The sequence below is a fragment of the Oratosquilla oratoria genome, chromosome 11, assembly GCF_046742065.1.
Source record: "Oratosquilla oratoria isolate Oo_2021 chromosome 11, ASM4674206v1, whole genome shotgun sequence".
Lineage (NCBI taxonomy): Eukaryota > Metazoa > Arthropoda > Malacostraca > Stomatopoda > Squillidae > Oratosquilla > Oratosquilla oratoria.
In genome coordinates, this window is record NC_134787.1 from 44,612,676 (window position 1) to 44,639,175 (window position 26,500).

The 26,500-nt window shown below is 43.4% G+C and overlaps 1 protein-coding gene across 23 annotated transcripts in view; it reads right to left on the bottom strand.

The window, feature by feature from the left end:
* Nucleotides 1-26,500, bottom strand: part of LOC143029778 (histone deacetylase 9-like) — a 454,521-nt gene that overhangs the window by 190,186 nt on the left and 237,835 nt on the right. For 2 of the 23 annotated variants that reach the window (XM_076192724.1, XM_076192722.1), the window contains exon 2: nucleotides 22,991-23,039. The exons of 17 other annotated variants lie outside the window; for them this stretch is intronic. In XM_076192724.1, the coding sequence (XP_076048839.1) occupies nucleotides 22,991-23,039 (49 nt within the window). Of the gene's footprint in view, nucleotides 1-8,235; nucleotides 9,421-22,990; nucleotides 23,040-26,500 lie in introns of those variants that run through there. 4 more of the 23 variants (XM_076192725.1, XM_076192723.1, XM_076192728.1 and 1 more) reach the window with 2 other exon arrangements.

Consider the following 26,500-nt stretch of genomic DNA (forward strand, 5'->3'; position numbering starts at 1 on the left):
GTGTGTATGTCTGTGAGTGTGTGTGTGTATGTGTGTGTGTGTGTGTCTGTGAGTGTGTGTGTGAGTCTGTGTGTATGTGTTTACATAACTGTAGTATACAGGAAGGGAGCAACGCTCGTCGGATCCCGTCTCCTACTCTCCAAATTGATCATACCTAGCCTCAAATTACCTATTTCTATTTATCTAATTGGAATTATGCTCATGGGGCCCTGTCCATCTTCAATTATGAAATTTCATTACTTCTTTGCCTGTTCTAAATATCTTTATCAAATCATCTCTCTTCCTTTGTTATTCCGAAATGGGAAATATCAGATTGTATATCTTTCCTCATAAGTCGGCCAGTCCTGGAATCGTTCTGGCTCCAGCTCTTTGTAGTCACTTATCAGTGTGTGTGTGTGTGTCTGTGTGTGTGTGTGTGTGTGTGTGTGTGTGTGTGTGTGTGTGTGTGTGTGTGTGCACGCAGTAGCGATGGTCACCGAAATATTATAACGATTAACGTTCACTTACACTAACGCACGCGCACGCACACACGTACGCATAAATCATGAGCAATTCCCAACCTTGTGAAATCACAATTAGGAAATATTATAATTACACGATTCCACACATACCTCACGCACCAATTCCTTAGTGTGCCTTGCACGTGAATGGTGGTAGTGGGTGTGACGATGGTGACGTAAGCATCTGGTGACATCTGCCCATTCTTTACAATTATATATAATCTTTTCGTCAACCGTTTCTTGATTTGAATCCTGGACTTGTTTGTTAATTTTCTTACCTCTTTTTTATAGCTTGAATAAGACGAAATTGGACGAGACGGCAACGAAGGATGTAATAAAAAAAAGCATATATGTGTATATATATATATATATATGTATATATATATATATATATATATATATATATATATATATATATAATACAAAGTCCGTCCAGGCGCAGGAGGGCGGGGCGGCTTTAGTGACGTCATGTCGACTTTGATGACATTCTAAGCTAAGTGGACAGATTATGTATCCCCAGGCTTTGAGTGTAATAACCATGCTGTTGTATCGGCCGGATGTTCAAATAAGCCACCTCCTGGAGGTTGGTGGTGGTGGTGGAGGTAAAAGTGATTTTGATGGTGATAGTCACGAAGATGATGGAGATTGTAATAGTGATTACAGCAGTGCTGGTGAAAGAGAAGAAAAACAATCTAGAGAAAGTGGAAGAGGAATAAGGGGGAGATGCAGAAATGAAGTGGAGGAACTAGGATTAGGGAGAAGAGGATGAGGAGAAAACGTTGAGGAAGGTTAGGATGAGAATGGTGTGGAGGTGGAGGAGGAAGAGGATGATGATGCTGACGATGATGAGAAGGATATAGAGGAAGAAGAGAATGGAGATGAGGAACTGGAGGATGAAAACCAGGAGCAGCAAGAGACGGGTGTGGTTTGGGGTGGATTGTGATGGAAATAGAGGTGAAAATGAAACGAGACATTCGTGAAGGAGGTGTGTGTGTGGGGGAGTGGGTGAGAATCCAGCCGACGGCAGTGCTGGTGGAGATGACGATGATGCTTGATGATGACGTAGGCACCTAGTGACACATGACCTATTACGTTACTATTGAAGGGGAACTGCTCAAGTAACGCTCGATAGTGTCACAATCACAGTCACCGTCCCCGCCACGACCAGCACCATCATCATCATTATCCTACCAACACCAACATACATCACCAAAACCATTGCATTATTACCATTGTATACAGCAACACCACTTTATGCTGAACAAAATCTTTGGACGTTGGCCAAAACAAACTATTTAAAGAAGACCGACAAAATACTCCACAGGGCTGACGTCGCTCTCAGAGATTGTGATAATCTTTCCCTTAATCTATCGTTATATATTTGCAATTATCTCTTTACTTTATTTTTTCTAACCTGGCGAAAATGCACTTGTTCAGTCTGATTGGCTCAAACGTTTGCAAATACAATGATGTTTGGACATGGGATGATCATCTTGTCATTGGTCAAGAATGCTGGGCAAGTATATATACAAACACACACACACACACACACACACACACACACACACACACACACACACATATATATACCCATATAGTGCATGGATTAAGAAAAAAATGAGGAAAGATTTTGGAAAAATTACGAATGCGAATTAACTTTTATTATCACTACTATTATCATTGTAATTATCATCGAAAATAAATTTCCTCTGGTCTCGATTTACCTTTTTTTCGTAGCCTATAATAATATTAACAACAGCAGCAATGAAACGACACATATAGGTGAAAGTAATATACTGTATATATATATATATATATATATATATATATATATATATATATATATATATATACACACATACATCAAATTGTGTTTTGGGTGCAGTTACTGATTTTGACAGTTGACAACGAGCAGACCTGCATCCGGATGATGCCCCCCCTTCCTCCCTCCACTCCTCTTCCTCCCCACCTCAATCTGATTGTGCTTTGTTTGGATTTTTGTTTACACCTTTTGTTGTTTGGATGTGTTGTTGTGGACTTTCCAGGACTGACTGACTGTGCCGGTTGTGTCGTTTGTTGAAAGCTTTTGCTAAAAGTAGTCTTGCTGCTTTTTTGGACGAGCGCAGATTTTAAATAGTTAATGTTGATCATGTATCTATTGTTGACACTCTTAGTCAATGTGTGTGAGTGCGTGCGTGCGCTCCTTCAGCGCCCCCTGCAGCTCGCTAGGTTGCGTGACTAGTTCCCTGAAGGAGGAGGAGGAGGAGGAGCAGGACGAGGAAGGAAGGGGCCCTTGATGCAGTTCCAAGTCCTGAAACGTTGTGTCATAACAAGACACGCAGGCACGAGCACCTTAAGTCATTATCGATTTCATATCTGGCCTGGTTCATGCAAAATTGTGACACCCCTCCACGACATAAAGACGAAGACATGGGCACTGAAGAAAGTGATTGAACAAGAATGAATGATTTTCAATAGGGAACAGGTACTGGCTACTTAATGAGCCTTCTATGAGCTTTGGGTTCAAGAATGACGTGTGTGTGTGTGTGTGTGTGTGTGTGTGTGTGTGTGTGTGTGTGTGTGTGTGTGTGTGTGTGTGTGTGTGTGTGTGTGCACGCGCGCGCGCGTGTACATGCATAACCCAAGATGCATGTGGGGGCGTTTCGGGTACCCAGTGGGACCTGACGTCATGTCGCATGTGTAAGTTCGTGACGTCACGTCGTCTTCATAACATTATTCGTTCACTTATTGACGCACGAATCAAGCTCCCTCCCCCGTACTTCTATTCTTTCTTTGCGACCTTTTCTATCTTCTCTCTCCTCGATCTCTTTACTTTCCTTCTCTTGCATACTTTTCTTCTTTCTACTTCTTCCACTACCACACCACACCACTATTCCAACACCCCCCCAACTTTTACTTCTTTCTTCCTCCTCACCCTCCTCCTGCACCAACACCACCACGCCGATCTCCATCAGAACTAAACCCCTTCAAGATGGTCACTGTCATGAAGATTAACGTTCTTGAAGATAGCGGCAATTGGCTTTAACGTTTACACACACTTGACGCGGGTTGCCCTCGCCCATGATTGGGGAGTTGCCTGCCCACCTTGTTGAGGGTGGGCGCTTTTACTGCGTATGTCGTGCAATGCTTTCTCTCTCTCTCTCTCTCTCTCCCACTTTCTCTCTCTCTCTCTTCTCTCTTTCTCCCCTCCCTCTTCTCTCTCTCTCTCCTTTTATCTTCCCCTCTTTTATTTATTTCTCTCGTTCCTTAATCTAACCACGGGGAAGACTTCTGAAGGTACATGATACTGTAGCAAGTAAGAACCTAGGAAAAAAGAAACAAATAAAGGAAATGAAAACAATCTTGCAAAACAAAATAAAACAGAACAAAATATAATAATAAGAATTAAAATATATGGATAAATAAACAAAGAAATATATAAATTAATAGTTCCAGATGCCAGGATTCGAAATGATAAAGACTGTATGTATGAGTGAAGGGGAGGGGAGAGGCGGGGAGGTGCAGTCGAATATTACTAACTTTTTATTATCATTATTATCACTATTGTCACGATAATCACCATTACTGTTATTATCATTATTTATAAGCATTCCTTTCATATCTATCAACTCTCTCTCTCTCTCACACACACACACACACACTCCACATTTTAGTGAAACTGATCATAACCGATATTTACCCCTACAAGTCCCCCCTACCCCCTTCCATTCCATCTCCTCTCACTCCCACCCCCACCCGACTCCTTCAGGAGGCCGTTTATCCTCAACTGAGGTGAAGGAAGTCTTTGTGGCTGATGGTGGCGGTGGTGATGGCTGTAGGATGAAGAAAGACGTGCTAGTGTTTTTATTTTTCCCGTGGTTTGCGGACCTCAACTTTGTCGGTTCATACATCATGAAAGCAGGAGACGGTGTCCACGCTATAGCCACATCAGTGACGATACCCGGAGGATGCTGATGTATCACATGCACACACAGTGACGACCAAGTCACCTCAGATCCGAGGGGCTGTTACTTAAGAATGGATACCTTTCCTAACCTTTGCGCCACAGCGAGGGTTCGAACAGACCCCGAATTCACCGCGCGGTTACCAGACGTGTACTTTACCAATCGAGCCACGGCGGGCCCCTATGGTAATGGTTGTGTTGTGTGAGTTAATGGTAGTGAGGAAGATAATGGGCTATCGTAGTCGAAACAGTAGCGGTGTTAGTAGAAAAAAAATATTTATTTTATAAACAGTAGTAGCACTAATAGTAGTGTACTGTACGAGTTAATAATGGTGGTAGTTTCAGCTATCATTGTTAACACCGGTAATAGGTGGTACTAGTATGTTAATCCATTCGGTGGTACAAAGTTAAACCCCTGCGGACCAGAGTCACACAGATTCCTTTCCATGACCGACGACTCATCTCTACACGAAGAATAAAGGTGACCACTTCTATCTTTCTTTCCGGTTACCCTTTGGCTGATGTCACATAGTCTGGTGCAACTGTTGTGACAGTACTCTAACCAGGGGAGATGGTGGTTGTTATGTAGAGCTCAGGCTATCGTTTGATGGTTTTTATTGTGGTAACCAACCTTTCCCATTATCTGACCACATCCGGCGACGCCGCTAAAGATGACACTATTACAGTGTTGCTACTGTGATCTATGCCAGACAAATGAGTGATTTTTTCCACAAAATTCCCACAAGGAAATCTGGATTTCTACATCTTTCCCCACAAAAAGAAGTTATTATTATATACACAAATAAGTTCATTGCAACATATAATTTGCTCACAAAACATCCCATGTGAGCAAATTTCTCATACACAAATTTGTGGAAAATTCCAATAAAATGGCACTGGTGTAACTCATCGTTCCTCTACGACCCTCTTCGGTGCGACAATCCTTAAGCAGCTTAAATATCCTCAGATCTAAGACAGACAAGAATATATCAAGCACTTCATCGAAACGAAAGCGTTGGTAACCCAAAAATCTAATAATCAAGTTACTTTGATTACTGTGCATCGGCGTGGCACGGTCGGATTAATTCCTACCTCATACGAAAGAAGAGCCCAGATCGATCCTAACGACTTCTGGTATCTGCCACTTGCCCTGTCAAGCACCACCCCTTTCCCACTCTCATCTTAGCTCCTCATGGATGACGGGTCATACTTGTATCTCGTCCACTGCTTTGGGTCAGAAGCAATGTAACAAGACACAATACATCCATAGCAAGGGGGCACTACAGAATGCTTTCTTTTTATCAATCCTTAATTGGGAAAACTAATATAGAAAACAAATTAAATTCAAAATTGATTATAATAATACAAATGAAGAAAATCTGATTTATATGAAGTCACTTCGGCCGCTGAGAAAACACCTCAGTATATCACGAAACTCTGGCACTGTTAAAACTTACACACTAAAACGCACACTACTGCACCATCGACAAACACAATCTTGGGCACATGAAATGCAAGCGCTCATAAAATGTACCACCTTCAGGTATATCACCACCACACCCTGGAATTCGTGTGGACCAAGATATGGCAACACTGGTGAATTGCAGCAACTGGAACGACGCAGACATGGTCTTACATAAACATTTGAATGTAAGAAAGAGTTCGAAGAACGGGAGCCACGTTGCCACATGTTCTCTCAAGTTGAGTCACGATTTCCTGGGTGTGATGATTTTTTTTTTCGTCAAGTTGATTGTACATAAATTGCACAGTGGAATGGTAATACACACTGCACAGGTCGACAGATACTGAGAAATAATAAAATTGCACATTAGTCAAATCTCTTTTTTTTTTTTTTTTTTTGCAAATTTTTGGTTTTCACTTACTAATGATGCAAACGATGATCTATTTTTTTTTTCCCCAGGGGATGTACATCCATTTGATAAATCATAGTTCTGAAAAAAAATCCTGAAAACTTGCTCGACTGTACGATATAAAACCCTAACAAGTGTAAAATACGATGACATCCTGGACATAATGATACTATGGTTAAGTGAAGGCAAAACGGAAAAGGACACCCAAGTAATATGCCTTGTCTAAGTACAAAAACTTCCTCAAACGATCATGAACTGCTCCAAAGATCATGTATATGGTACCGCTGACGAAACGAAGATTATCATTATCACTACTACCGGTATCACTTGTCCTTAATTATTATAATTACCATTACAACAATCATAAAAATAACATATAAAACTTCCATCATCTTGTACCTCTGCAATCATTCAAACCACCCAACCTTCCAATGCCATTTCTAGGAACCTACAAATGCATATTATACGAAGAACGACAGAAATCTAACCTTGAAATACATAAATCATTCTGACGTGAGGCACCTCATTCGACTCAGATCACATGTGAGTCACAGTCAGTCTGATGGCACTTCCAGAGTCTTCAGTAAGTTCGTGGGTCCCTTGCGAACGAGGCGTCAAGACGACCTTCCGTTCCAAGAATATTACAGTATTGTCTTCAAACGTTATGCCAATTAGTAAACAAGTGAGCGCTGCGGGTTCTCAGATATATATATATATATATATACATATATATATATATATACATACATATATATATATGTATACACACACACACACACACACACATATATATATATATATATATATATATATATAAATAAACACATACATAAATAATTTTGTTTGTAAACACACACACACACACACACACATATATATATATATATATATATATATATATATATATATATATATATTATATAGAGAGAGAGAGAGAGAGAGAGAGAGAGAGAGAGAGAGAGAGAGAGAGAGAGAGAGAGAGGTAGAGAATCATTTGACGTCCACACTCGCCCTACCACTGACTAATACTCATTTTTTCCCATGTCGGCATTACAGCCTTTAACGGTAGTGGTGCAATAATATAAACTCTTGTAAGATCGTCAACACACCTTGCTTCATAGGAATTAATTTTCATGCATATGTAAAATAAAACGAATTGACATACACTCCGGCGCTTAATCTCGACATTTTATTAACTTGTTTTCGTTTCAAAATCTTATCAATGTCTTATTTAATCATTCTTACCTTTATTTCATTTATATATTTTGTATTACCGTGACTACTGTTATTAATAATAAAAATATATAAAAGTTCAACAAGCATTTTATTAACCTATTTTCATTTCATTATCTTATATTTATCTTATCAGTTTTGTCTTTATTTGATTTTATCTACTGATTTCGCATTACCTTGACTACTGCTATTAATAATTAAGTTGTATTAAAGTTCCTCCTGTTGTCAACCAAATCCCTGTTCATACTTGTATAAAATGATATATATATTTTTTAAAAACCTTTCCAAATATATGCGAAGTAAAGATTTCAAGAAAACATGATCAAATAAAAGATACCATCAATAGTTTATTTTTTGATTCGGCGAAAGTTTACTCGAGAAAAAAATAAAAATAAACGGATGTTGCACAAATGAAAAATTACATAAAAGGAAACTACAATTGACTGAAATATGAGAAATAAAGATCAACTGTTCATCAACACTGGTGGAGAAGATCTCCATCAGTTTAAGGCAAAGAACAGAAATATATAAAGAGTGACAGTTTGTTTCCTGCTGAAGCCAAGCTTGTTCATCTCCAGATGACGACTACTCCACGCTTTGTACTAACACCACTTGGTACCACACTTGCAACAGAGACGTCCGACTACCGCCCTGCCAGCCTACGTACCTATAGATCCAAAGGGCCACAGCTGTGGGAAGACATCCATATAAGACATGGTGACTTCGACTGCAGGAACTTCTACTGCTGTTGCTGCTGCTGCCCTTGAAGCTGTTGGCAAATGAAGCACATGCCATCAACTACCCGTGACGCAGGCAGCTGTCCACGTCACACGTCTCCGACAGCTGGCTACACAATGACGCAACCAGCTGTCCCACGTCACGATTTGGCAGCTGGTTCAATCGGCAGCTCTCTTCTGACGACGGCCGGGCTACTACAAGCGACGGACGGGGGGTCGGTCGCCGATGCAATTTCCTTCGGTTCTTCGACCTGGTGGTCGCCGTCAAGTATCGTCGTTTCACTACCTTTGCTCTCGTTCATATATGCACCAGTCTTGAATCTTCTCTCTAACGAGTTCTATACACCAAGGCGCAGACACCCAATCTAGGGTGACCCAGGTCTTCTTAGCACAACGTTACCAACCCGCGTCTACACTGCGGGGACTGTGCTCGCGCGCGCGTGTGTGGAAGTGCGCACGCACACACACACACACATCTAAACACACTAAAGACTGGTCCCTCCAAGTGATATCCGTAGGCTTACTCGCTCAAGCACGTGGCAGTGATGGGACTTGATGTGACGTCGCACCTGAATGTCAGCTTACAACAGATCCCTAGGGCTGTCACGTGACTGCCTCCATCGGCTTCAGCTCAAGCTCGTCCTCGAGGCGGAGGAGGAAGAGAAGGAGGAGGAGGAGATAAGTCGTCTGCACAAGTGTAAGGGAAGGGTTGAGTCGCACACGCGTACACAAACGCACATACACACAAACACCGTCCGTCGAAGTGGGACTTGAGACTGCACCAAGAACGGCCTCGCTCGAGGCTAAGTTTGGTTCCCCGAAAAGGCAACCCACTTTGGTGTCTGCGGAGGTCTTCTTCTTCTTCGCAGTCGGAAGCTACTGAGAGGTTGGTCGACTGCAGCTCCTGAACCTTGGCACTGGCTCTCGCGCGCGTGCCTACGTCACACGACAACGAGCAAGTGAGTCAGCACGAGGTGGGAGATGGTGATCTGGACCACGGAGGAGTCGAGCGAGAGCTAGAGAGAGAGAGAGAGAAATATAGAAGACAGCGACGCGGTACACCACCACTACCACCACCACCACTCGGCAGGACGCGCGCACTGGCACTGAGGCACTATCACGAACACTACCCGCCCCGTCCCGGCCCCCGGCCCCCTCACCCCTCTCCCTCCCTCCCTCCTTCACCCTCTCATTGTCCACTTCCAACCCCCCAAAACCCAGCCCTCTCAGGGCACTCTTTGCCCATCACCCCAAACTTCTCCCTGCCACCTCTCACTCTTGTCCTCCCATCCTGCCTCTTTTCCTCCCAAGACATAGAACACTTTGCAGTAATACCTGTGCCCTGTCCTCTTCACCTACCCAGGCTTGAATCTACTTCTCCCACTAATACTTCAGCATTCCTCCCCCCCCCCCTAAAACATCACGAGCCACCAAACAGCTTACAGGAGATGATGTAACGGGATGTCCTTTCCCCTTTCTGTCATCAAATGATTTCATTCACCTCAACGATTTTCAATTGCAAAGGAGTTGCAGGGTTTCTGGGTGAACCCTTTCCCATATCGAGTGGATTTCTCTACTTCTATTCTGGCTGCCGTCAGGCGATTTAATTCATCTGAGTGACAACCCTCCCTCCACCGGATCCGGGAACCAGAGGTGCTGTCCCGCGTCCCCCATATTCCTCATCTTCTTTGCGTCTCCTCCCATTCTGCAATTCCCTTTCAAGCTCCTGACTGGAAATGTCTTACGGTATACGGTCAAGACTTTGAGGACTAAACGGACACCTTTATGGCCCAGAGCCACGTAGCATTCTCTTATGACTGGAGACTAAACACTTATCAAATTTTAACCTCTGCTTTCCCTCCTGAAATATTTCCTTGACCACTTCTATGAGCCTTCGGTGCGATATTATCCACACGGACAGAAGCGCTGGTTACTGACTCCACCCTGTGATCACCTCTCATTTGTTACTCTCCCTCCTTTACCTCCGTCCACGTACCTCCTCTTTGATCCACCAAACATCCACCGTGCTTCTGCAATCCAACCCCCACCCCTTCCCTTCCCCGTCCCTACTTGTTTTAATCCTCCAATGTCCACTCCTCATTCCCCATTTCCCCGACTAATCCCCAGCTTTTATTCTTCACTATCATCGTTTTTTAAATCCTCCTTACTGTTGGGGGATTATTGTTGGGGATAGGCCGATGGGGGATTATTGTTGGGGATAGGCCGATGGTACTGTCGTGGATGAACGTGCGTTTTCTTTACATCGTCCCTGTCGCCTTCAACATCTCACACTCTCCCGCCCTCCCTCCCTTCCCCCATCTTGACCCAACTAGTCTTAACTCCAAACCCTACCTCCGAACTTAGACCCCCATCACACACAAAGCCCCCTTTCGGAGCTCGTTCACGAACAACAACGGACTCCCTCCTGCCTTCCCTCCCTCAATCACCCTCTATTCATAATGTCTAATCATCCTATTCCTACCCCATCATCAACTTATCCAACCAACACTATAACCAACGTCTTCAGACTTCTTCCCGTCTAATCACCCTATTTTCCCCCTAAACACACACACACACACATACACACACACACACACACACACACACACACACGTACATATTCTCCCTCTCCCGCAGTCGCCCTAACCAATAACAATACTTTTTTGCTGCTCCCACACAAACACTACCACCACGACATCTACCCACATCTATGAAGGCTGTGGAGCATGGATGACGCAGAGGAAAAAACACAAAGCGAGCAAAGGACCATGTGGCACGTAGGCGGATGATTTGGATGGTGGCACGAGCGGCAGATGATAGCATGATATTACGAGCACGTGTATATATACTCCTACATACACACAGATATTTATAACATACACTGAATGGTCTCCAGTACATAGATTTTCATCTCATCAACCACATAAACTTTTCCATTTTAATTCCTTGCAAACACGATAGAGACTAACAAGGAGTTTGATGGAAGCATATTCGGAAACTGATACACTGTCAAACTATGACTCGAACCAATCTGATACGTAACAAATGGGCAATGACTTAACAACAGCGCTATGGAAATAATCCCTCTTGCTAGCGCTGTTGGTTAAGTCACTGTCCATTTGTTACGTATCAGATTGGTTCGAGTCCTAGTTTGACAGTGTATCAGTTTCCGAATATGCTTCCATCGAACTCCCAAGTTTGTTTCGATCGTGTTTGCAAGGAATTAAAATGGAAAAAAGTTGATAAGGTTGACAAGCTGTATATGTATGTGTGTGTGTATATATGTGTGTGTGTGTGTGTGTGTGTGTGTGTGTGTGTGTGTGTGTGTGTGTGTGTGTGTGTGTGTGTGCGCGCGCGCAGGCACGTTTTCTTCCCTTGTTCTTTTTGGAGGAGTATCATGCGAGTGTCTTATCTTTTAATCTTAAACATTTAACTGTGCACCGATCTCTGACAATTACACAACAGAGTAATATGGATAGAGAGATTGGAGATTCGTGAGCACCCGATTCAACCTCAAGCACCAAAATAGTGAGAAGCTAAGAGGCGTTTAGCTACAGCCGAGATAGCAGTTGGTTATCAAAAGTGGATTCACTGTCGAAACTGACTCGGCATTTACCACGTACCAGCCTGAAACAAAAATGATAATTCTAGAGGTGGAGAGGGAGGTATAGTGTGTGCGGTGGTTCGCGTGCTCGTCTCGTGTCCTCAAGTTTGTGGAATCGAATCTAGATCATCGAAGGTGAGCTTCCGCAAAAAAAAAAAAAAAAAAAAAAAAAAAAAAATATATATATATATATATATATATATATATATATATATATATATATATAATGAAACCGTGGACGGAACAGATGGAGGATTACGTGGCTACAAGGAAAAAATAAAATAAAAGAAGAAAGTGAAAGAAATATAAAGAACAAAATGGGAGAAATGGGTGGAAGAGAAGAAGGAATGGGGCGAGGGAGGGTTCCTGGAGGTCAGAGGGACGTACGAGAACAAATCGGGTCCTTGATCGATGGAGACCCCATTTCTTTCTCACCTCACCTCCCCACCCTTTCCCCTCCATCACCCTCCTCAGAATAAAACTAAACTCCGTTACCCAGAACACAATCTGCATCGAGGGGGGGAGGGGGGAGGGGGGAGTCATGCACCGGATTTGGTGGGGGTTAATGGTTTTTTCAAGAAGTCAACGTCTGCAGGAATTCCCTCCGCTTGCACTGCGGGCAAATCTGAGGGAGGAGGACCCTAGTACCTGACGAAGGCTACACAAAGGGAACAAAACAAAAATCAGAATCATGCGCGCTGAAAGAGCAAGCCACGCTAACCCAACTCCCTCCCTTCCTTCCTCCCGTCCTCATTCCACCACACACACACACACACACACACACACACACACACACACACACACACACAGTTAACAGGCTCAATGGTACACAGAAAGCTTCAAACACTGCCTGGGACAGTGGAGACAACAAATAAAAAAAATCAGTGCACAAAGAATGCCAACATTAATACGCGCGCGCGCACACACACACACCATAGCGCAAGCCTTTTCGCAAGGTAAACAAAATAGCCATTACACAATGTCAACATTTGCATTGCGTGTACATAGAAAAATAAATAGGGTTCCCTGTTAACAATAAGTAAAAGTGACCTTCCCCCCCTAACCCCTATCTGCCTACATCCTCACCAAAGGGAAGGGGGGGGACGAGGGAAGGGGGAAGAATAGAAGGGGATGTATGGGGCAGAGCATTGAGATAGGGAGATGAGACAACAGCGCGAGAGAAAATGGGAAGAGGTGGGAAGATAAAGAAACTGGGAAGCGAAACAAGGTAACACAAAAATTAATCAAATAATGGGGAGAGAGAGAGATTTAAGTAGAAAGGGAAATGAGAAATAGGGAGAATGAAATAAAGAGTTGGAAAAAATAAGCAGATTGTGTTGAGGAAGAGAGGAGTAGGAGGAGTACGAGGTGGAGGAAGAGTGTTACGAGTAGCAGTTAAATCAGATATCAAGAAGCAAAGACTTCGGGGTAGGGGCAAAGGGGAAGACAGTAGGGAGTGAAAGGCAAGATACAGTTGGGGGGAAAGATAAAGGGAGGGATGAGGGAAGGGTAAAGAGGAGAGGAAGTGACTAGAGACGGCAGAGGAATATGAGGCATGGAGGGAGATAGATCAGACGAAAGAAAAGTAAGAGAAGAAAAAAGGACAGGATTGAGAGAGAGAGAGAGAGAGAGAGAGAGAGAGAGAGAGAGAGAGAGAGAGAGAGAGAGAGAGAAAGAGAGAGAGTGAGAGAGGGGGGGGGAGAACCCTGGCCACGGCTGTGGAAGCGAAAACTCTGGGATGAAAGCTGGAATGGGGAGAGGTCAGACAAAGGAAAGGAGGGGCAGAAGAAGAAGAAGCAGAAGGAGGCAAGGCAGGGAAAGGAAAGGAAATAATGAAAGGGAAGGAAAAGAGAGGAAAATAAAAGAAAAGGAATGACAGAGATGAGGAGGGAGAGCAGAAGGAAGTGCAAGAGGCGAGGCCAGGCGAGAAGAGAAGTAAAGAGAGAAGAAGAGAGGAGAGGCGTGGAGAAGAGAAGACAGGCGAGGTCACGGCTCGAGTCCGCAGAGACGGAGAGGACCAAGAGCTGAAGAGGGGGAGGGGAGAAGCAGGAACAAACAGTAATATTAAAAAAGATGTTAACCGAAGGTGTGTGGGTACCGTGCAGCAGCAGCAGCAGCACCACAGCCCTCAGCAGGTGGCGTGCGTGGACCCGAACCTCATGACTCGAGTCCGCGTGTGGTAGCCGGGCTGGTGGTGGTGGTGGTGCGTCGTGTAACGGAGGAGACAAGTGGTGATGATGGCCGTCTTGGTGGTGACTGCGGTGGTGGATGAGTAGATGGTTCATAAAGGCAGTGGTGGTGCACAATGGTGGTGGAGTAAGAGGAGGAGGGGAACCATGAGGTGATGGCTTTATGTGGTGGTGCTTGTGGTGTTGAAGTACTCGGAGGAGGAGGAGGAGGAGGAGGAGGAGTAGGAGGTGGTGCAGGAGGACAATGAGGAGAAAGAAGAGGTAGATAGAGTGAATGTAATGATATAGTGGTGGCGATGCTATTGGTGTTGGGAATGATAATGACAATGCATGCAATGGCTGTGTAGTCTTGATTGCTGGTGTTGTCAGTGGTGTTAGAAGGAGGGGACACCAAGGCAGTGAGGAGGAGGAGGAGGAGGAGGAGGAGGAGTACGAGGGGTGGGGTGGGGGGTTCGCCACCCCACTCTTCCCTTGAAACCCCAGAAAGCTCCGAACCCTAAATCCAAGTTGAACTTAACCCAATATCAACTTCTGCCGAAGACGAAGACGATGGAGGAGGAGGAGGAGGAGGAGGAGGAGGAGGAGGGCCAGGAAGCAATGGAGTTCCCTGAGTAAAGCACTGTAGGCGCAGGAAGCGGAGGAAGAGGTGCGGGGGAGGGGGGTGGGGAGGGTGGGGATTGGGATGGTGTAACATTGGAGAGGGAGGGGGTAGTGGTGAGATGTGGAGGAGAACAAGGTGGAGAACGAGGAGGTGAAGGAGAAGAAGAAGGAGTAGTGGGCAGCAGGGGTAGGGACAGGGGGTAGAGAGAAGGGGTAGGGAGGAGGAGGGGTAGGGAGGAGGAATGGTAGGGAAGATGAGGGGTATGGAGGAGGAGGGGTAGGGAGGAGGAGGGGTTGGGAAGATGAGGGGTATGGAGGAGGAGGGGTAGGGAGGAGGAGGGGTTGGGAAGATGAGGGGTAGGTAGGAGGAGGGGTAGGGAGGAGGAGGGGTTGGGAAGATGAGGGGTAGGGAGGAGGAGGGGTAGGGAGGAGGAGGGGTAGGGAGGAGGAGGGGTAGGGAGGAGAAGGGGTAGGGAAGATGAGGGGTCGGGAGGAGGAGGGGTAGGGTGGAGGAGGAGGGGTAGGGTGGAGGAGAGGTTGTGAGGAGAGGTAAGGAGGAGTGGTTGGGGAGAGGAGGAGGAGAAGGAGGAGGATTAACTGACGCACGGTCTTCGAGGTGGACCTCGAGACCCACTGGCAGCGACCGAGGGTCAGTATAAGCCTGTTAGTCCCTCTGACCAGCGGATACTGGCTCAGCAGGCCTCCACCTCCTCCTCCTCCTTATTTTCGACATTTCATCCTGTTTCTTCCCCCCCCTCCTCATCCTTCCTCTTCCTCCTCGTCAACGCCCTCTTTATCTCTCCCTCCTGTTTCTCTTTTTTTTCTATTCCTTCTTCACTTTCGCCTTCTTCTGAAGACTCCCTTCCCCCCCCCCCGTCTCTCCTCTCAATTCTTCTTCTCCACTTCATCCTCCTGTTTACCTCCTGGTCATTTTTTTCCTCGTCTTCCTCGTTACCACCCTCCTCTCAGGCTGCGCGCGTCCTCCTCCTCCTCCCTCCTTCCCTCCCGAGGGCAAGGGAATCTTCCTTTGTGCCTTCACAAGGGGTTCCTTATGTCCAAGAGGCGGCGAACTTCCCCGCCTCGCGCCGACGAATGACAACGTCTCTGCTCCCATTCAGGTGATAGACGTCGTCGTTGTAGAGGCGATGGCGGCGGCAGCGGGGATATGGCAGTCCCATGAAACTTTGGGAGAGTGCTGATGGAAGTGAAAGAGGAGTAAGAATTACAAGAAGAAGAGGACATGGGGAACAGGAGGAGGAAGAGGAGTAGGAGGAAGAGGAGAAGAATAAGGAGGAGAGGGAAAAGATCCAACGGACAACGAAGAGGAGGAGGAGGAGGAGGAGGCGGAGGAGGAAGAGAAGGACAACTGGCAACGAAGATGACGAAGAGTAGCAGCAGCAGCAGCAGCAGAAGGGAAGAATATGCAAACTAAGGCAGAAACAACCTCGTTGTTGGTAGTTTAGAACGTTGAGGAGTTAAGAGAGTCAGGTGCCACGCAAGGGAGTCTCTCAATGACGAAGGGATCCGACCTCCCTGGTTTCCTCGGTCGCCACCCCCGTGGCTGTCTTTCGGTTCCTGGTAGTGGGCGGCGGGAATGAAGTGGATAAAGCCAAATCAAAGTTAATTACCTAACCAAGGCATCACCACCTTTCGGCACAACAACCTGTTGCCACAGGAGGGAAAAATAATACGAAAGAAATAATGACAATAATGCACACACACACACACACACACATACACACACACACACACACACACACACACACACACACACACACACACTTCCAATCCCAAAAAACTTTCAATCCAATAAAATCAGAACCTCGACCACCATGCTGAAGGGAGAAATACACAGGGGCGACCCCCTCCCCCATGAACGACATCTGTGCTCCCCGGGGGGGGGAAGGCTCCGAAATCGCCAATGGTGAACGCCATCCGCCCGGATAGACCCCCCCCCCCCCACCTACCCACCCGTCCCCGGACAATCTCTCCCTAGCCGCTGATGACCCACGAGCAAGGCTACGTGTGACGCAAGACTTTCACGTGTCGCACGTGTCACGTAGCGGGACTGGTGCACGTATGTGTGTGTGTGTGTGTGTGTGTGTGTGTGTGTGTGTGTGTGTGTGTGTGTGTGTGTGTGTGTGTGTGCACGCGCTCACGCTTCCCTAGGAGACAGGGATGCAGGAAGGGTGGAAGAAGAAAAAAGAGTCACGGGAAAAAGTGGGGAAAGAGGAGAGAGGAGAGAGGGAGAGAGGGAGCGGGGAGGGAGGGAGGGGGGCACGGATAGATGGAAAGAGGCAGGGATTGATGGATGGACGGAGGAAGGGAGGGAAGAATGGAAGGAGGAGGATAGCCTAGATGGATGGACGGAGAGTGGGAAGAAGGACGGGCAGAGAGTGAAGGATGGACGGAGGAAAGGTTGGATGGAGAGAAGGATGGATACGGAGGGAGGGAGGGAGGGAGGGAAGGAGAGGAGGTGGGTAGGGTGGGTGGGGGAGGGCCGGCAGGCACTTGACGGATACTCGAAAGATGACGACTCCACAAAGAAGGCGCTTATCCTAGCGAGACCCTCCCCCTCCCCCTCCTCCTCCTTCTTCCTCTGTCCCTCTTGCGCCGTCCCTTGGTTCCTCTCCCTCCCACCCTCTCTCTCTCTCTTCGTCACTCTCGTCAGAATGGAAAATACTCTGGTGTTATATTCACCTGCTCCGCCTTCGCCAGGCTAGTCTATTCATCTTAGTTGGGCTCCTAAAGGGACAAAAAGTTTACAGCTACTTTCTGCTCTCATTCTTGGGTCTGCATTCTTCATACGAAATTATCAAATCTTTTAAAACATCTATTATTCGCATCATCATCATCATACCAACGACTAACATCACGCCATTAATCACGCAATATTTTATGACGTACAAGTGACGTATATAGATTCATAATAATAATAATAATAATAATAATAATAATAATAATAATAAAACGTCCCCTCCCCTTTCACTCTCTCACTCCCTACTCTTTCTGACAAATTCTTCCTCTTTCTAACTGAATCGAACCAACAAGCGACTGGTTAACAGAGGAACTCTATCTTCTGCTGATTTGTTTGCCTGTTTGCCGGGGAATTACTAACAGAATGATGCAACATACGTAGCCTAAGCCAAGGTCTAAATCTGAACAAGTCAGTCCACTACGGGAAGAAAACGAACGCCATGACGTCAAATCGTTTGTTTTCATTCCGATGCATTCCTCTCTGGACCCTGGCATTAAAACAGATAAGTTTAGAAGAGAGGATGTCATTATTGCCATTGCAAATATGGATCATGCCAGTCGATAGGAGATCCACCACCATCGCCACCATCCACCCCGTGAACCGTTACTTCCACTCCACCTCGAACGCTCTTGAAAGGAACATGACCACAACGGCCATATTGGCCCTCAATGTCATCACAGTCCTTTGAGCCTCTTCGGGTACGAATTGAACATACATACTACCTCTACACCTCTTCTCTCTCTTTCTCTTCCCTTTACCATTGGTCTTGCCTCTTCTTTATTCACCATTCTCTCAACTATTCCTCTTCCACTTCTTCCATCACCACCACTACTATTCATTTATTTTTCTCCACCTCTTTAACCCTCCATAACTCCTATATCTGCTACTATTCTTTCCTAGAACTACTTCATTCACCATGGAACATCTCTCTACCAACACTCCCAATTATTGATATACTCGCAATCATTCGTCATTTCTTTATTGTTCCATCACCATATTCCCTCCACAATCTCCAGTCTTCACCGCGACATCAACTGACCATAGCACCCCGCATCATTAACCGTAAACCGTCCATTCTCCTTATTCATTATCATCTTATACCCTTCCCCCATCACATACCCCCATTTCTCCCCCAACCCTTGTATCCCCCCAACCCCTACCCCCAAACACGCCCACATGTCCCTCGGGCGTGTAATCAAACAATCAACCCTGAGAGTAGACAAGCGCTACTGTGAACCACCGTGACGTCACACCTACGTCACGCGAAGTTCAGCTGATGTCTTTTGCCATTGTGCGTCAATTATTAGCTTGTCTGTGTGTACTTGTCCTGGGGGCCACTGGCTCTACCTCGGTGACCACCCAACGCATCCCCTCGCCCGAAACAAGGCATCCTACGGGATGCCATTCTTCACCCACACAGACGCTCAAAGCACATTACCATTTACGCCTTGAGAGAAAAAAACACATTAAATTCAACAAAGTATTTTACTCGCCCTGGCGCGCGCGAGCATACACACACACACACACACACAATCATACAACATCAACATGCAACAACTCGACAAACACCTTCGTGTATACAATGACAAACCTTATGAACTTCAGATGGTTTATAACATCTACAACTAGACGAAGGGCGTTCTCAAAGTGGTTCAAACTAGCCCAACCGACTTAATGAATCCTGAAACTTTCAAGGATATCTTTCTCTAGTGAAAACAAGACGATTTCAGTCAGGTGTGACGTGTTCCCTGTGGGCCTACAGCCGCAGTAAAGAAAAAGTAAACATGTTATTAACCGGCGGGAAAAAAGAGACACTGATTTAGGTTGAGGCAAAAGTATTATCCTGAGGCATACGGCACAACAGACCAGCAAAGTAAAACATCAAGATTCCCTCTCCCGAAAATATAACAACCATAATAACGATAAATATAAATGAACAATTGAATAAACAGAATAGAAATAAGAGAAATAAAACAATAAACAACCAAACAAACAAGTCAAACAAAATAAATACATTATACAAACCCAAGCCACTACGCCAGTCTTCTTGAGGCACGTGTCATTGACAATTAACACCAATGCGTCCTCAAACACAATCAAGTCTTGTCAATACCACTTAGTGCATGACTGGGCAACCCCCATTCCATTCTCTTCCATCCCAACCTAATTGGCCAACCAACGACCACCGTCGTACCCGCAGCCTTATAGTAGTAGGCAACAGTCTTCGGGGGGAAGAAACTTTGGACTGCTTGTTTCTACCACTAGTTTGTAGCATTATGGAACAGTCACTAGTTATCAGCTGTCTTCCAAATAACGAACCATTATCACCACCATGTTGCTTAATCCACTATTAGCCAATTTTCCCAGCTACCATATCACATGCTCTACCAACCCCCAGCATACTACCAGCCCAACGAAAAGGCCTAAATGGTTTACTTTCACGAACCACGAGCTGGTTCTCAACACAGTACTCCTTGAAGAGGACAGCCTCTCTTCTGCCACTCGCCCCTCCCTCTCTCCCTCCCTTTCTCCCTCCACCAGGGAGACTACTTCGCCTCCTCAGCCTCCATGTACTTGTGGACATTGTGGTCATCACGAATGACGTCGTCTGCTTCATTCTTCTCTCTTCATCTTGTCAATTCACAAGCCTGGTGCCGACACACACACACACACACACACAAGCATACACACACACACACACACACACACACACACACGCTCAGAAAGAGAATGAGTGATATTTATTTGCGTGCACATGAAGGCATTTCCTAAACATAAGTCATTGTGGCAGTTCTTTCTGTTCTTGATCTCGCTTCACAATACATGGATCCGGGTTCGAATCCTGCTGTTACTGATGATTTTCAACTGCCCTGGTAATCGGAGTAACATTTCAGTGTTTCCAAGCTTTGGATAAACTCCTGATCAATCACAGTATCGAATATGAACACGAAATAAAACGGTTCACCATATATAACAACCTGATAACTATCTATCACCTTATGGTCTGCTGTTTACAATCTCGTATATGCCAATGTACCCAGAACTATAACAGCGACTCAACATTAATATTAATAATTAATATTAATTACATTATCAATATTAATAACATTAATATTAATAATAACAATATCATTATCAATAATTATTCCTTCGTGCTGTGGAGGGGGGGGTGTTTGAAGCGCTTGTAAAATACAGCCAATAACAACAACTACATTATTCCCCGCATCGTGCACCAGCCAAGAAAACTGATTGTATCAACAATGCACATCAAAATAAATCAGATGTATATTCAACTCCAAGAAAAAAAATCCTTTTATTATTTCCTCATTGGTAATCTCACAATATTCAAAGCAACCAACATCAACACTTACATTGTATACTGTGCCACACTGCTTTATACTGCACTTACAGTATACTGTAACCACATATAAGGATATAAAAATTAAATTCATCCAGGATAAGATGGTAACGAAAACATACCACGATCATTTATTCCATTCATTTAGGTTATCATTATTATTATTATTATCGTTTCAAAGGATTAACAAAGGAATAGAATGCTGACAGTATACCTTTGGATCCAAAACTAGGTCGGATACGTCAAACATCAAAATCTATATATAGATAAATGCTGTAAATGATAATAAATAAAATAAATTATGATAACATATATAACGAACATATAAACGATAAAGAATAACAGATAAATAATAATAATTTATAATAAATAATAATAAAAAATATATAAATAATAAACAATACTAAATAAAATAAATAAAATAAAATAAATGGCAGGCCAACATTTTGCTTACGTGTTTATCTAAATGAATCTCAAAACTTCAAACTGTACTACATTGCACTGCCTCGGCAGGAAGTTTATTCAATTCATTTACAACACGGTTGGCGAAATTGTTTCTGCCCACTTCCAGATTAATCTACTTCCTGACAGTTTGAGACCATTATTTCTTGTCTGATTCGCATTCACTATGAAAATTTCGTCACTTCTGATGTTGTCAATTCACTTTAGAATCTTAAAGACCTGTATTAAGTCATCTCTGAGTCTACGCTTCTTAAGGGAAAATAGATTTGTATGTTTTAGTCGATTTTCGTATATTTTTGATATTTGGAATCAGTTTTGTGGCTCGCCGCTGTAATTTTTCCAATCTGTCAATGCCTTTTAATGAGATTCGGTGACCATACGGACACAGTATATTCCAAATTATTCTTATTCTTCTTATTATTATTATTGTCAAAGATTCTCAACTTAAGTAAAAATATCATCATTCTCTTGGGAATCCTGGTTTGAGCTGTATTCCCATTTATCAACTCCTCGCCAATCATGACCATAATGTCGACGATCTAAGACGATGACGTCACTAAAACGGGCGTAGAATAAACAAAAGAGCCTACAATGGCCTTTGTCAACGGAAAAGTTCATCCTACATTTCTCCGGCATATGTCAAATATTTGCTCGTACGAAAAGTCTACTACAATTCTCCGGGTGATATTCTAAAAGGAAAATATTACAGAAAAAATTTGTAATTTTTATATCTTCAACCTATCACAAGAGGAAGAAACACACATTGGAAGCTTGGGAAAGTTCACATGAAATTTAACCATTGTCTGACTGTCGTTACATTTAACCTTTTCGTTATTTCTCACATTCGGTGTTTTTTTTTTCATTCACTTTCTGAGGCAGAAGAAATATGTTAGGTTACACACTGGTAATAATCCCATTACCATGATAATTTACAATAAAATAATTTTGGCTAATGCCATAAAATTATCTTCAGTTTTCGGAAGATGAAGACGATGATGATGATAACAAATATAAAAAAAATATATAAAAAAAATATAATAAATAAATTGATAAACAAATAAATAAAAACAAAAGTTTCCCAACAATTTTTTTATTGACTCGCAATATTTGGAAGTCATCTACACGCAAATGTGTAATAAATACAGCTCCCATTATCTGGGCCTCGCTGTATTACTTCGGTGAACAATAATGGTATAAATCACAATAATTGCAGTTCACATTTCTGTTAGAAACGAGTAAGGTTCAGAAGAATAATGATACCTTCATTGCTATTGAAACAAATAGATTAATAATTATACAATTGCAATTACCCTGGTTACGTGCAAAATTATCCCCCATTAGGTAATTTATATATATATATATATATATATATATATATATATATATATATATATATATATATATATATATATATATATATTCGTCATTACCTCGATGATACCATACTCACACATGTATGATCCACTAAGTTTTCATAAATGACATAAATCATCATAGTTCCGATAGAGATTTTGCTGATCACGTCTTTCCTACTTTATACATGAATAGCGGCCCAAATTTATGAGACATTGGGAATAAGGTGAGATCGAAAACACACACACACACACACACACACACACACACACACACACATATTCCTTCCTTTCCAATTTATTCCGGAATCCATTTGGCGATTCAAAAATGGGTTAAGAATGACTACTGTTAAAAGTCTTACCATAGAAGGAGCAATCAAGATTCGAAATTTGTTCCAATAATCTTCGTACCTGGAAAAAAAAGAAAAATAAGTCAGTATTGCGGTTTCTGTGGAGAGTAAATGAGATCAACAAATGACATGGAGAAAGATATTCTGTACAGTATGCTGTTAATGAAACTGGATCTTAAATTCTGATAAAAGTACAACAGTCAAACATACTTGTGTGTGTGCATGCGCACATGAGAGGAAGAAAAAAGAGAAAGAGAGAGGAGAAAGAGAAATAGAGAAAGAGAGAGAGAGAGAGAGAGAGAGAGAAGAGAGAGAGAGAGAGAGAGAGAGAGAGAGAGAGAAGAGAGAGAGAGAGAGAGAGAGAAGGGAATACTAAGGTACGTCTCCCAAGAAAGATCCCACAATCCCTCTCCACCTGCCCAGCTGGGGTTACCTGCCCCCCACCTGTCCACAACCAGCTGGCTCACGAACTCCCACCTGGCTATACACTTCCACTACGTAAACACGGACGATAGGGCGAGACGGCAGATGGTCCAGCTGGCCTAGAAAGATCCAAAAGCTTCCCTTTGGACTGTCACTGTCAACCACCTCTCACCCCAACGTCGCGTGCATGTCACTCACGTAAACCGACTCTATTAGATCCTTCTTTATGTGTGTGTGTGTGTGTGTGTGTGTGTGTGTGTGTGTGTGTGTGTGTGTGTGTGTGTGTGTGTGTGTGTGTGTGTATGTGTGTGTGTGTGAGAGAGAGAGAGAAATATCCACTTGCCATAGTTGTAATTTTCCATAGATTTGACCTCCCTTTAAACCACATAATTGCCTTCATCATCTGCAGAAGTGGTACCACCGTGTAAGGAATGGGATACACAATCTCTGTCTGAACAACCAGAGATAAGGTATGAATTACTCTGTTAAGTCACCCCCATCCCTCCTTCCACCATTGGCTGAATGCAGCCTGTGAAATGGCTAATCAAGATTAAACGGACTAATATCCCTGAAGAGGATAATTTCGCAAATATCACCAAGTCTCAGGTTTCCCTGAGAGTGCCAGAGAGGCAGATGGAAACATGGAGGGTGTATAGATTTCAAGGGACGGTTGGGTTCGCGTTAAACTGAAACGCATTCTTCGGAAATCGTCGGTGTGGTCATCCTCTGTCAATTCCAAAAAACAAGGTAATTTCATTATCGCTGACTGACGATACACCATACACACATACACATATATACTGTACGATCATATATATATATATATATATATATATATATATATATATATATATGAGTACGAAAAATCCTAATCACAAACTCAATGTGTGAGGTTCGTTAACCGTTTCGGTCTTAATCCTAGAAACGTCCTGATGTGTGTCATGGGTTGCAGCGAGCACAAGTTGCATAGTGATGTTTACGTACTTCCCATACTACAGATTCCAGATTCCAGATTCCAGGTTGTCACGCACACGCACACACACACACACACACACAAAGTATAATGCATGTGTAACTGTACTCTTGAAAATATTGTGCATTCCTTTACGACTAACAATTAGTATAGGCCAATGATAAGTGCGTGTGTGTGTGTGTGTGTGTGTGTGTGTGTGTGTGTGTGTGTGTGTGTGTGTGTGTGTGTGTGTGTGTGTGTGTGTGTGTGTGTGTGTGTGTGTGTGTGTGTGTGTGTGTGTGTGTGTGTGTGTGTGTGTGTGTGTCTCAAGAGTTGTTGTTCTATTTGAAAACATCTACGGGATCATAAACCAACTTTCACGGAACACATTCTTACAAAGGTTTGAATCCTTCCACATTATACATGTAGTAAAGCCTGCTACGTATAGGTAGGATTGAAAATAATGAGAACCCAATATATTAAAGAGATTTTAGTCTGTTCAATCTAACTTGTCAAAAATATCTATCTATTCATAATAGGTCCCTTCCCCCTTAATGTTCCCAGCCCGGGAAATGCACCAACTTTCAATTATTTATTTGTTCAATTAACCATTTTCATAAAACACATAAACAAAAACAAACAAATAAATGAGTGAATAAATCAATCAATAAATCAATATATGTATAAATGAACGGATATGTATCATGAAAGCAAATCTATTTATTCTAAGATCTAAAATATTAAGAAATCAGCACAACTGAAGTTTAAGCAAACAGGGTTCTGAAGTTGTGGAACACCATTTCCGACGCGACAGGATGAAAGATAAATGGAACAAACTAACCCACACGAAAACGTCTAAAACAAAATATTTTACCATCAAAAAGGATTCAAAGACTAGCTCATTCATGCCACCCCTCTGCAAATCACACACACGTACACACATACACACACATACACACACACACACACACACACACACACACACAAATTAACATCTTAAAAACTTGTTCTGGCTCCGCCGGGCGAGTCTATTAAGCAGAGATAGGAATCCCCTTGGATGATCACAACATGGAACGGAAGACATGGAGAAAGATTCCAGCTCACAGCAAAGGGACTGTACGTGGTTGGGATCATGCTATCTTCCTACGAGGAAATAACCCGAATATGCGTCATGCACGCCATGCTGTCACCATGGCAATAATGCCAACCATGAAAACAATTACAACAATGCCAACTATGACAGTGGCGAAGCCAACGATGATGAAGAAGCAGGGGGGGGGGGAATAGGACGCATGAGGACAACAAGGAAGAATTGGAAGAGGGATAACAGAAACACTAAGGGAATCAACAGAAACCAAGACAAGGAATAACAAAAAGAAAAAGAAGGAGGAGAAGAAGAAGAAAAAGATGAAGAAGAAGAAAAAAGATGAAGAGGAAGAAGAACAAGAACAAGAAGAAAGAGGAAGAAGAAGAAGGAGAAGGAAAAGGAAAAGAAAAAGAAGAAGAAAGAGAAAAAGAAGGGAAAAGAAGAACAAAGGGTGAGGTACAGGCATACAGAGAAAGATTACTGCACAGAGAAGAGTACGATGAAAGGGAAGAAGAAAGAGATGAAGAAGAAGAAGAAGAAGACAACGAAGAAAGAGGAACGGGGGAGATAATCGCGGTAGTGCCACTTCCTCTGACGTTAACTAAAACAAAGCAATGTCGATGGGGTTAATCGAGAAAGCTTAATTCTTCCACTATGTTTATATATATATATATATATATATATATATATATATATATATATATATATATATATATACATATATACATACACGTGTATGTACGTATGTGTGTACATTTCTTTGTGTATGTGTGCCATCACACACCCCAGACATCCTACGCGTTGTGTTGGTTACTGTAAGAACAAGAGGTGGAGGAAGGTGGAGGAAGGTGGTGGTGGTGGTGGAAGTTGTGGGTGTGTTTGAAGACGCAACCTGTCAGGATTCTGGCAGTCAGCACAGTGCACTTGAATTCAAAGCTTTCCCAAATTCAACAACAAATTAATCGTGGGGTGAAAATATTAACAGAAAAAAAAATACAAGAACAAAAGATAAAAATCGAAACGTCGTGGCGGTGTAATAGACGGCACGGGCGCTTAGAGG